General features: G+C 37.0%; 2 protein-coding genes across 3 annotated transcripts; both read left to right on the top strand.

Annotated features, from left to right (window-relative positions):
* Positions 1-2,210: 2,210 nt before the first annotated feature.
* On the top strand, positions 2,211-5,962 carry ifng1 (interferon gamma 1). Of its 2 annotated transcripts, none has more exons than XM_026923590.3 (4): positions 2,211-3,056; positions 3,583-3,657; positions 3,882-4,085; positions 4,465-5,962. In XM_026923590.3, exons 1-4 carry the CDS (start codon positions 2,943-2,945, stop codon positions 4,603-4,605), a joined length of 534 nt encoding a protein of 177 aa, XP_026779391.1. In that variant the 5' UTR covers positions 2,211-2,942; the 3' UTR covers positions 4,606-5,962. The 2 variants fall into 2 exon arrangements, with proteins under 2 accessions (XP_026779391.1, XP_026779390.1); XM_026923589.3 differs by having other exon boundaries at positions 2,212-3,065.
* A 2,014-nt stretch (positions 5,963-7,976) lies between these two features.
* On the top strand, positions 7,977-11,399 carry si:ch211-266a5.12 (uncharacterized protein LOC557488 homolog). The gene is made up of 6 exons (XM_034313243.2): positions 7,977-9,180; positions 9,314-9,376; positions 9,484-9,618; positions 9,798-9,851; positions 9,973-10,047; positions 10,328-11,399. The coding sequence occupies exons 1-6, from the start codon at positions 9,025-9,027 to the stop codon at positions 10,421-10,423; spliced, it is 579 nt and encodes a 192-aa protein (XP_034169134.1). The 5' UTR covers positions 7,977-9,024; the 3' UTR covers positions 10,424-11,399.
* Positions 11,400-13,029: the final 1,630 nt, after the last annotated feature.

Raw genomic sequence — 13,029 nt, forward strand, 5'->3', positions numbered from 1 at the left:
TGCATAAACAAAACTATTCTGGAAACACCAAATGCTGTCGTGTTGATAAAGGTCTTTTTTTGCTTCAAACTGTTCTCTCTGCTCTCTGGTTCTGCTTCTGCACAGATAATGAGGCGTTAAAACCTCAGTGCTCAAGAATCCTTAACTTAGCAACACGAAAATACATCCTTACTTCAAGCAATATTTAAACCTACTGTATAGTCTTGTTAAACTGGCAGTAATCAGAAACACTCTAATGCTAAATGTTTACATATATGTACATATATTTACAACGTTGTTTACCTATCCATATTACTGTTAGGCTGTTAAACTCTCACATCCTACTAATTATGATCAAATGTTATTACATGGTATTTGCCCAGTCTCTCTGCTCAGCTTTCTCAAAGGTCACACTCAAAACCTTAAACTTAACCCCTTGTTTTTACTTTTTTACCCTTTTTTACCCTAAATCATTAACTTGTTTAATCATATTAATCAGAAACCACAGCAAAATGAACAGGAAATGTATGTAGCTAGAGAGTGAGAAATGTAGAGCTAGGTGAGAAATTAGATAAAAAACTAACATGAAGTGCGTTACTAAGGTGTTGGGCCACCACAAGCTACCAGAAGAGCTTCAGTGCTTCAATACTGGAGGGATGAGTGCTAATTCTTCCAAAAGATATTCCCTCGATTGGTGTTTTAATGATGGTGGTGTAGAGCAATATCTAACATGGTCCAAGAAAGGTGACTTTGCAGGCCATAGCATATGATTTACATCAGTTTCATCCTCATTAAACTACAGGGTGTCCCAAAAGTCTCCATACATAGGGGAAATTAACACTTTTTAGCAAAATGTCTTCCAAAATTTTTTATACTTAGTTTATATTATATATCTTTTTTCAGATAGCCTTTAAGAATGCCTTTGACAAAAGAAGAATGTATGGAAATCATTCTCGTGGCTGGATCAGGAAGTGTCGCGAGGTCGTGATGGACATGCCATTACACGCGTAACACCAGATGTGTTAACACGAGTCCATCATGAGTGGGAGAGACGACTCTGTGTGTGTGGTTACAAAGAAATGGCAATCATGTAGAGGATGCTTTGTAAATAGTTACATTTTGCTAAAAAGTGTTAATTTACCCCATGTATGGAGACTTTTGGAACAATTGATCAATTACCACTGTCTGCCAAGAAGAGATCATCATAGGATAAAGAAACAAAAAAAACTTTGTATTGATTTGCAGTGACCCTTAACTCTAAGGGCACAAGTGGATCCAATCCATCCACTGTTTCTCCTTAAATGTTAAAATAAATAAATAAATAATAATAAAATAAAATAAAATAAAAAATTCAAACAATACTGTGTGAAAGCCTACAATAACTATTATATATAGAACTATTATATATTAGACATCTAATATAAATATATATATATATATATATATATATATATATATATATATATATATATGTATATATATATATATATATATCTCCAAGAGAGCACTAAGTTGCTAAAGATTACTTTATCCAACCATGTGTGTCTGCACAACTTGGACATGCTGTCTTGTTTATCCTATTGCTGTTCCTGTCATCTTTTGCAGTTAGGTATCTGTACTATCCTGTGTATTTATTATGCTGTATGGCACTTATTATTGAACCAACTGTAGTTTCACACACTGATTTGTTTTACTCTTCTTGCATGACATGTACTTCAGCTAGGCCTCTTTATGAATGGAACATATTTCATTCTACATGCGGATGTGTAAATGATGTGTAATTTCAAAAAAAAAAACTTAGAGTACAGCTATTTAAAGATAAAACAGCTTTACTTCTTTTAAAGTACCTCTTTACTTATTTCTGTGGATGTTGTACAAGAATCTACTCAACAATTTTTAAAGCTTGAGCCTCAACCTTAGGAAATGCACAGTGCCCTTTTAAAAAAAAAAAATTTAAATAAAGCTCATATTTCTTTAAGAGTATGCCAAATAAAAGCTGATCAGATGTCCTTGTCTTTCTGGTTGCTGTCTTTGGGTACTGAATTTTGTGTGCAGTAAATGTGCATAAATGTGATCACTATATTAATATTATATTCACATTGCATTATATTAATATTACACTGACAAATACTTGAAAAGCAAAAATAGGGCAAATTAAGACATCTAGGGCATATGAACCACATGCTGAAAATGAGGCAATGGGTATTAACTGCTAGTATTTTCCAGCATTGGAAAATTTCTCTCTGATACCCTGTGAGGTCCTCGTCACCCATTTCATGGTAAGCCCATGGGGCAACTTTATGTGACTGGTTTCTGCGAATGATGTCAGCAGCAGATGGGTGTCACAAGTCATGGTGAATAACAACAAGAGCACGTTTGAATGAGCATTAGTCTCGTCTCTACTAATTTAAGTTCCACTCATTTTTACTTAAGTGTGCAAAAATAATAGAAAACAGCCTCCTAGAGTGCATTACCAAAACCTCCACTTACTTCCAGGCCATGCAATCAAGCACCTTTCATGACCTCCATGACACAGTGGTTAAAGTGGGTATCCCAGACTTCCATACTTGCTCATCATTGGAAAAGAGCCCCTGACCACAAAAAGCACCAACAGCTCCGCCCTGTGCTATCCCAGAGATTCCACCTGGGGTGGCGTATGTAGAATATGTGCATAGAATTATGCATTGTGATTTATAGGAAACACAGAGTGTCAGAAACCACAAATTCACACCTTAGCCCATCTAGTGCTGCCTGCTCATGCACACTCACACTACACAGAAAACTATAAATATCGTCTCATTCAGACGGCTAGGAGCATTCAGACTTTGACAGAGGTGCTGTGAGCACAGAGGCGACTTCAGTCAAAGAGAACCAACAGGTGACACGAAAAGACAACTTTGTGTCCGGCTCTTGGGAATATCTGTGGGAATTTTGTGACAGGCTGAAACTTTCATAAGAAACGAATGATGACTCTGTTCTGGAGAATATGTATTGTTTTTTTTGGAATGATGGCGTACTCTGAGGCCTTCCTCCCGGAGAACATCAAGGAGTCTATTGACCATCTGAATAATCACTATGTAAGAAAAGTAAGTCCTATTAAAAGTATATGATAGAAGTTATGGTAAAGGAGCAGTAAGCTAATATTTATTGGGGCTACTTTTTATAAATAAGTTTACTTTGCCATTCAGATTTAAATGTTTTGCTTAACAGCTGGGTTCACTTCTGTTTTCTAGCAAAGTTCAGCAAATAAGAATGAGAGAGAAAGAGAGAGAGATGAACAGCATATCTTGAAATAGTCCAGGAAGTAGACAGTGAAACCATGATCATAGCTTCATGCTAACTATGTGGGTTGTTTTTATGGACGGGTTCATTAGTTTCAAGATTTGTCACCAATACCAGAATCTTGTTTATGATGTGACAGTGGTGAGCTTATGACATAAACCAAAAATATATATATATTTTCAAAGTAGCAAGACAGAAGTGCATTAAAGTAACATACGACTGACAGCAACTGTCTTAAGTCATTGAAAGTTTACACTCTTATCATATTTAACCTGAAATTTTCAGAAATTTCTACCCTCTACATGTTTTTATCTCTTTCAGAATCCCAACCCTGCCAAATTGTATGATGGACATTCCCTCTTTCTAGACAAGCTGAAGGATAATAAAAAGTTTGAGGTAAACCACACAATGCATGGTTTCATTTCTGACTTCTCACTAGTATATCAGAAGAGAATATCTTGTAGATGGCTACAGAATAAAATATCTTAAAATAAATATCTTTTATTTTGCATGTTATAACAATTAATTTGATGCCTACCTATGCTACTCTTACTCCAGCATGTCCGTGGATCTCATGAAGCCTATAATAAACCCGCTGCTTGTCTCTCTTTTGTGCACAGGAGAGTGAACAGAAGCTCCTGATGACTATTACTCTTGATGCATACAACAGAATTTTCACCTGGATGGAGAATGAGGCTCAGGATGAAAAGGTGAAGCATGACTTGCATGAAGTGAAAGAACAAATGAACAAGCTGACAGAACACTACTTCTCCAGCAAACATGCTGACCTCAAGAAATATGTCACTGAGCTGCTGGCTATTAAGGTAAGCCCTGTCATAGATGTGTTCAGTGATTCTCAACTCAAATCATATTCTTGAAAAGCAATACAGGTAAAAAAGAAATGGCTGTTTATTCTTGGGGAAGGAAGTGGGGTTTTCTATGAAGCAGTAGTGGCTTCACTGCTTAAAGGGCAGCAGTCTTTCATGAGACTTCATGCACTGTGAGAAAAAAGAAAGAGTAAAACCAATAACTAGGCTCTCAACTGAGACGAAACAACAACGTGCATGTGTATGTAATGTGTGACTGCCTTACTAATCACTGTTTAATACCTGTATTCGGCTTAAACCTAAAGTCGTTTTAACAAACTACCTTTAATTTCAACACTAACCAGGAACAGACAATTAACCTACTGTCTCATCTTAGGAAAATGACCCACTGACCCAGAGCAAAGCAATATTTGAGCTGAAGTCCGTCTACAATAAGGCAGCAAACCTGGGGACCCACTCAGCGGATAACCACCGGAGACGACGTCAAGCTAAAGGCTCCAAAAAGCAAAAAAATTAATTTGTTGAGGATGTTACCTAGGAGGTGCTTTAAGGTGTAGATTTATTTATTCTAATACAGTACCTCATATTTTACATTTTAGTGATACTGACATAATTTATTAACCTTATTAAATTCTTAATTTTATTAATTGTATTAATTTATTTAATTTGCTATTTATTTTGCCTGTTCTTGTCTTATTTGGGTTTATTAATTGGTTATTACTTGCTAACGCAAGTTTTGTAAGGTCTATGACTAAATAAAATGAAAATATTTATTACAATAAGTGGTTTGAATTCATTTCTGAAAAAGTATAGCACAAACATCATTGTGAGATGACTCAATGACTATAGTGAAACTAACAGAAAAGGGCTGTAATTACATCGCCATGCATAAGGGGCCAAGGGTAACTCTTGACATAATGCTACCACCATCGCGCTTCACTTGGGGATGGGATTCTCAGGGAGATGAGCAGTGTTGGGTTTCTGCCAAATGTAGACCTTTGTGGCAAGGGCAAAAAGTACAGTTTTGGTGTCATCAAACCGGCGAATGGTAACCTTTCAGTTACCTGCGGCCTTTTCGGTTGCTTCGTTGACTAGTTTCCCGGTCCTGACTTGCCATGACGTGGATGCCCTTTTTTAGGCAGAGGTGTGTTTGCGTCATATTCTTTCCATGTTTTAATAATGAATTTAATAGTACTCCACTGGATGTTCAAAGTTTGTAAGAGCTTCTCATAACTAAACCCTGACTAAAACTTTGTCCACGCTGATACAAAACTTTGTACAGAACTTGTATAGCTGCAACTTGTATTGTAGAGCTTGGAGAGCACTTTGTTTTTCATGATGCAGTTTAAGCATGTTCTCTAACAAACTCTGGGGTTTTCCAACGACAGCTTTATTCATATTAACATCTTGTGACACTTTAGTAGCGCTTTAATTAGTTGAACTCCAAATAATTATAACTGATTATAACTGATTTCACCAGAACTAATTTAGGAGTTTTGCACCAACAAGGGTGAATGTTTATGCAATCAAAACTGTTTTTTCCATGCATTTTTTAAATAATTTTGCTAACTGTATTGATTTTTGCCCCTATTTTGTAATATTGTTTGTTTTGATTCATGACATATAAACCCAATTAAGTCAATTCAGTGTGTGAAAAAGTGAGAGAATATAGGTTTGGAGGCTCCAATAGGTTTTGAACGTTTAAATGGGTCCCAATTTATTCTGACAAGTTTTAAAATTGAAAGACAATGTTTAATATTACAATTTGATTTGATACCAAAGGTATTTGTCACGTTAGCGTATTGTCCTATTTGATCTTCACCTTTATACCTTCTGTAAATTCAAATGGTCACAGTTATGGGCAGCATTTGGGATGTGAGAGTTCTTGATATTACACCACTGTTTCTCGGGTCAGGGTGCCGGGGATCTGCTAGCGTACATGAGAGGTGCTGATACAAATCTCTACACTCAGAGTTCATACCATATTACTAAAGAATTGTTCCTGTGGTCTTGATTTACAAGTGACAGTATGGAATATGGGAAATGAGCTTTGATTAAAAAATAAAAAAGCTATGTCATTTTCTTTTAGCAAATGAAATTTGCTAATGGGTTTAATGTTTTTAATGAATAAACTTCAAATTAAACTTGCTCTGCTCAATTCTGTAGCCAAACTGTATTGAATACAGTTCAGACTTCAAGACGGGGTTATTTCTAAAGACAGCAGAAGAGTTTTTGATTCTGCAAGAGATGTATTTTAATATACATTTGGGAAATCATCACTGTCTTGCTTATGAATAGACACCTGCAATATGACTTAAGCTTACTGTCCCTCAGATGCAGTTGTCTGAGTTTTACTTGTACTTCAGTAAAGAAACTGCTACCTGAGTAGAACCTGAGTAGTCTTACAGTGTTACATGCTAGGTGCAAGACCCTCATTTAAAGGAAACAGGATAAAGATAGAGAAAAAAGAAAGTGAAGAAAGTAAGACAGAAAAGATGTACACTGAACGTATGTGGAAACCCCCTCCTCTAGTGCCTCTATAGAAGTGAAGAGATGCATGATGGGGAAACCAATAAGCTGATACAACAAAATGGAAATCCCTAGAGCTTGAGGGATTCTACCAGCCAGGTGCATACCATGCCATGCTACAGAGTGAAATTAAAGAAAAACAACAAACTTTAGGTAAGAACTGAAATATGCTGAACAAACATAACAGTTTGGTTTGTGAAAAGACTGATCAACAACATTCTCTGCCAAGAGTAAAGTCAGCATCATGTAAGTGGCAGCAGTTAGGTGGTACTGAAGAACTGCATCTCCAGGCCTTGTTTAGTCATGGAAATGAACCTCCTACATTGCACTGGTTTATAAAGGGCACTAGAGAAGCGTGGGCGAAAGAGATAATTCTAAACCTATTGTAATATACTACACCTATGTCATCACCTTCCTGTCTAGAGAGAATTTCAGCAAATAGGCCAATGCAAAAACGAATATGTTTTTAGGTTTAATTTAGGAAATTTAGCCAATATCGTCTCAGAGGCGGGTTTTCTTGCTCAGTCTGAATGTCCTATCTATTCCTAACCCTAAAAGCATCACAGCATGTTGAATTTCCCAATCTGATTAAATATGGATCAACCAGTTCAAGTTCATTGTATAAGGAATAAAACACTTCAAGCATGCTTTAGGAAAAATCAGTGATGTGGCCTGATGTGAAGCAGAGTTCCTGTTTAAAATTCCAAAGCTGATTTTTTTTTACTATAACAGCATGTCCTGAAGTGTTTCCACAGGTGTGTTACACCACAGAAATTTGGCAACAATTGCAATTATTATTATTACGTGACATGTTGCACTTTTTATCCTTTATAGTTCTATTTAATGTTGTGGACCACCACAAAACAAGTTAGTTCCTATTAGTGCTTATGGTATAGCACCTATAAGCAGTCTTTCTCTTACAAGGCTCTTTGTTTTTCATCTCTCTTGAAATTAGTAAGACAAAAAATGCAGTTTGAAACGTTACAGAAAAAACACAAAGTGCAAAGCCCTCTGTCCTGAAGACATTCCTGTATCTGAAAACCTAAAGTTACAGCTTTATAACATTATGTTACACATTCTGACACCGGAGACTCCTTCCAAAAATGCTAAATAAACATCTCCTCGCAGAAAATGTGACCTTATCAACAATTACATCTTTTTATCTGTTTATATGGAGAATCCCCCACACAATTCACTGTGTTAGTTGTATCTATATATACTACATATATTATACTATATACACTATAAGGTCAAAAGTATGTGGACACCTGACCATCATGCCAATATGCCCCTTTGCTGCTATAACAGCCTTCAGTCTTCACTGGGAATCCTTTCCAGTGGGAATTCCCCATTTAGCCATAAGATCATTAGTGAGGTCAGGCCTGGTGGGTACCAGTTCATCCCAAAGGTGTTCAGTGGGGTTGAGGTCAGGGTTCTGTGCAGGACACTCGAATCTACTTCCACTTGTCAAACCATGTCTTCATGGAGCTCGCTTTGTGCATACAGTATGGGTGTGATGGTTACGTGTCCACAAACTTTCGTCCATATAATGTATACTATACACTACATAGAAGATAACATATTAGAATAAGCACAGTAATATGAACCTGTGATCTCTCTTACACCCAGAACTGACCAATCAGAATTGAGGATTCAACAGGGGCTGGATTAAAAGTGAAAATAATGGCATACACTAAAGAAATTATGCCAACTGTGCTTTGTCTCAGCTGGGAGACAAGCCACCTTAAATAGACTAAATAGTCCATGCTTGTTTTAAAAATGCTTGTTTTCTCTATGAGATTCAGAAACCAGGGGTGAAATCTTGGAGTGTAAGAAGTTAAGCTATAGATCTATAGCTAGATTTATCAGAGGATCTCAACTGATCAAATTCCGACCTAATGTGTCTTATGCATAATGTTATTCATATTTGCAGTGTAATATTTTTTTTCTGGTTAGCGTCTATTTACCTAGACTGTTCTTCTTCTATAATTAGAATCTAGGACATCCTGCCAAGACATGACCGCGATATGCACCCACTCTGTGGTAACTCCTATGTTCGAACAATTAAATAAGAACTGCAATATTTTACTATTATCTATTGCTGCTGTGCCTCGTACATGGAAACAGTCCTCTTGTCATCAAGGATCATGTTACAACCTGTATCCTGGTAGTAAACATTTTTTTGTTAATGCTGCCACATGACTATTATGGAAATCTCAACAGGAAGAGAAAGTACGGAAAAGGTCAAGAAAGAAGTAAAAAGGAGGAACACCTGATGTCATCAGGAGGAACTGCGGAGGCATAACAAGAATTTTGAAGAAAAGAGAAAGTATTCTTCTGGTTCAGCCACACGAAGCAACTATCTTTTCATCAATCACCGAGCAGTACAGTCAGTCAGGCTGTGGGCATGGCCAGCATACAGTATGCAGTACTGCTCCTGACTTTAGCTGTAGCAGTGCAGGAGTGTAACGGGATACCAGTGAGAACCAGGTGCATTTCACAACCACCATGTGTTGACTTACTAATTGTTGAGAGAATGGCTCAGCGTGTCAGCAAGGATGTGGTGAGTAATCCGTCAGATGTTAGAAGGACGGTGTCCGGTATGCTTAGTTTAGTTTTTTGTTGTTTTTAAAAAAGATGAATTGTGATAAATCATTTTAAACATGTCATTTATACTGTATATTATAAATCTCTAGCCAGGTGCAGACAATGACAACATTTTATTAAAGAGCAAAACGTTTGATAAAATTCGCAAGAAGGTAAGAAATCTTCTTACCTCACAACCTTTTAGCTCTACACTATTATAGTTACTCCATGCACCAGGCAGAAACAATAAACACTGAATATCTCATTCTCCTTTCAACAGAAGCACCTCCACAGTTGTGTCCTAGAAAAAATCATTGAATTCTATGAGAATGTCCTATCCAGTGACCAATATATCCAAAACTACCATCTTGATCTGATCTCCACCTTGAACAGAGTGAGAAATTGCACTTATAAGGTAAGAACTATTAACAGTACCATCATATTGTACTGGATGATGAACTGTTGGCTTGCTGAGGCTTACTAAGCTCATCATATGAAGGATGAAAGTAACTGCGCAGTTTGGATCAAAAGCTGCTTGAATGAGATCTTTAAATTTAGATTTAAGCACTTGTGGGGTTTTTGTTATTGTTTCAGGTGAAGAGTTGTGAGAAGTTGTATCAAAAGGCTAACCAGCAAACAGATTCAGAGGTAATCTCAGAAGAAGTAATCAATAAATGAATGAGATTTGTTATTTTTAACAGGCAATGTCCAGATTTGGGGAAAATAAATAAATAAATAAATAAATACATCATTGCATCATCTGATCTAGATTGCCGAAGCGGATATGAATGCGCAGGAGGTGGCCATCTTTCAGCTACAAAAACTTAACTACGCCAGTGAAAGAGTAAGTATGACAATAGTCTTAGCTGGTTTATTGGCACTATTACGTCAATCCCTTGTCCTCTACTGTCATTTCTGTACTGATCCTACTATAGATTATTCACTCATGTTGCCCTCCTTCTCTCTCTCTCTCTCTCTCTAACACACTAATGCACATACCCATCCAACCACCCAAAAACTCAACACACATATACATTCTCGCTCTCTCTCTCTCTCTCTCTCTCTCTCTCTCACACACACACACACACACACACACATGCACATGCACACCCATACAAACACAGTTAAATGATATAACCATCCTAGAGACAGCCATGGATGAACTGAAATCTCTTCATCACTACATCCCTGGGAGTGCCTTCCGAAAAACATATGGCTGAATAACATCCCAGTAGACTCCATACCCAGGCACGTGAGCTTCTGATTGATGCAGTGCCCAGAGAGGTCCGAATATATGTCCGAATATATGGGATGCAAAGTTCTGCAAAGTTCTACAAAGTTCTACTAAAGAGTAGTATACCGAATGAATAAAGTTTTTTGTTTTTTTTACGTGCCTTAACGTATATTCCTCTCTACTTAAGTACAACACCCTTCTCCAATTTTTGTAAGCTTTTTAATAAAATCTTTTATAAAATTGTTTCACGTGTGAATTTTTGGAAAAGGCAATAATACTTACAAAGCCTGGAGATACTTACAAAGCCTGGCACTTAAGACGACAACATGACAACAATACCACCTCAGTCTTTAACGCTTATTCTAAAAGCAGCCCATGTCCATCATGATATAAACGTAAAACTGTGTGAGGAACAGCTATGTGAGAAAGTAACGGTTGACTAACCTAAGCGAACATCAACATTACATGCGTCATGGTGTCATGGTGGTGGTACAAGATGATGGTATCGTTATATAATTATTGAACTGACTCATGAGTGAACACAAAGCCTGCTTTCTGAACAGTATCTTCAGAATATTGTTCTGCTCTTCAAACACAGTCCATTCATGCGTGCATAGGTAAGTTTACACTGTGATATAATTCAATATTGGCCGACTGGAGGAAGGCAGATACCATCTCCATAGTAAATGCAGCACTCTAAATGAGGTCAAACTCTTAGCACACAGAATCTTTTGTCACTTTCACGTCCCATAGGGGGCGCTACACACCGGTCTCGAGGACCGCAATTTGCAGGTCAGTCAGACCAAAGCAACACGAGGTGAAAGTTGAGGAAATTTAAATTAGTCACCATTTGGTAATGTGAATTTGAATTAATTATCATTCTACATTTTACCTTTGTGGGAGGTTAAAGTGCTAGGCCTCATGCATTCTAGCTCAAAATAAAATGGACAAAAGCCTTTTCTCAAAATGTTGCTGAAACTGTAGGAGACTAAACATGTAGGCATTAAAATAATATCAACTGGTTTCACCTCCTCCAGCCTCAGATGCACTTTGTACAAGCATGACTGATGAAAAAACGTCCATTCAACAGGAAGTCCTGTTTCTCAAGAAACTTTGTGAACTACTCAGAAATACTGATGACCTCTACACTGATTAATGAGGTGTGCTGCAGTTACCATTTAAATATGTATTCTTATATGTATTCCATCTAACTGGTAAGTGAAATTAAATGAAATTTCCACTGTTAAGTCTGCATATGGTGTCTTTTTTGGTTTGTCTGCTGTGAGATAAGTGAGAAACCCCCACCTCCTGTCACTTCTGGTAAGCAGACAGCTGATGAGGCTTACGATAAGCAGTGCACAGTGCAGACCACAGACCCAACCCTCCCCAAAGCTGCTGCAAAGAGACAGAAAGATGCAGCAAGTGACCATGAGTGCCATTGCAAAGTCTCTGCATTCTAACAATGACATGATGGGCTTAATTCCTGATGACAGTGCAAGTTACAAAAATAATAATAATAATAATAATCAGCTATTGAAAGGAAAATCTTTCATCTGTGTATATATATACACATATATACAGAAAAAAAATCAATATATATTTTAATATTTTATAATTATACACAGCTTAGATGCATTTCATTACATAGATGACATAGACGACAAAGAGAGAATAATGTCATCCTTCTCTCAGGAAAAGCTCAGTTTCATTTTGTGCTTTGTGCAGTTGTGCTAAAAAAAGCCCTTCCACAACTGCATGCATGCATGTGTGTATAGACTCAGCAGTTTTGTTTTCACTCAAATCCTCTCCTGCACTTAAAATGCAGTCATGAGCAGTTGACTCTTAAGGCCCAACAGACTTTCACCTCTAGTTTACCATCCAGAGTGCCAATGCCAACCAAGAATACATAATGGAAGGTAAATTCAAGTTAGAAACGCTTGTTGAGTGGATGCTAATCATGTAACATTTGCCTACATTGTTACCACAAATGACCTTTGCAACAGAAGTTAAATTGCTCATAAACACTTCATAACCAGCCAGAGTTTCGGGACTGATTCTGACAGACACAATAATGTGTGGGTTTAAATCTTGATTGCTGTTGGCCTCATAACCTAATTTTGCATTTAAATAATGTGCCACTTACTGTATGTTTTAAAATCAAACACTTGCCAAGATTCAGTATCAGCACAGTACAGCACTGTAGCTGGACTATATTCAATACTATTGTATTCATTTTTCCTTAGTTTTTGTACTTATGATATGTGCTTTGTACCACAGCGCTGTTGAATTCTCGATTCTGATTCGTCAAAAGATATTGATAAATTTTCTACAACAGCAGGTCTGACAATAGTGTAAGCTGCAAGGCAAAGCACACGTTTATATTAATGCATATTTATATATATATATATATATATATATATATATATATATGCAGGGATTTTTTTTTATGTTTTCTGACACCGGAAACTCCTCAGGATGGAGGGCTTTGTAGTTTCTTGGTAACTCGAGAAGCTGTAATTTCTGTCTTAACAGAAAAATGAGCGGCTGGTGAGAAAGCAACTGTTTATAAAATAAGGGTTAACGGGAACTTGT

The sequence above is a fragment of the Pangasianodon hypophthalmus genome, chromosome 18 (assembly GCF_027358585.1).
Source record: "Pangasianodon hypophthalmus isolate fPanHyp1 chromosome 18, fPanHyp1.pri, whole genome shotgun sequence".
Taxonomy (NCBI): domain Eukaryota; kingdom Metazoa; phylum Chordata; class Actinopteri; order Siluriformes; family Pangasiidae; genus Pangasianodon; species Pangasianodon hypophthalmus.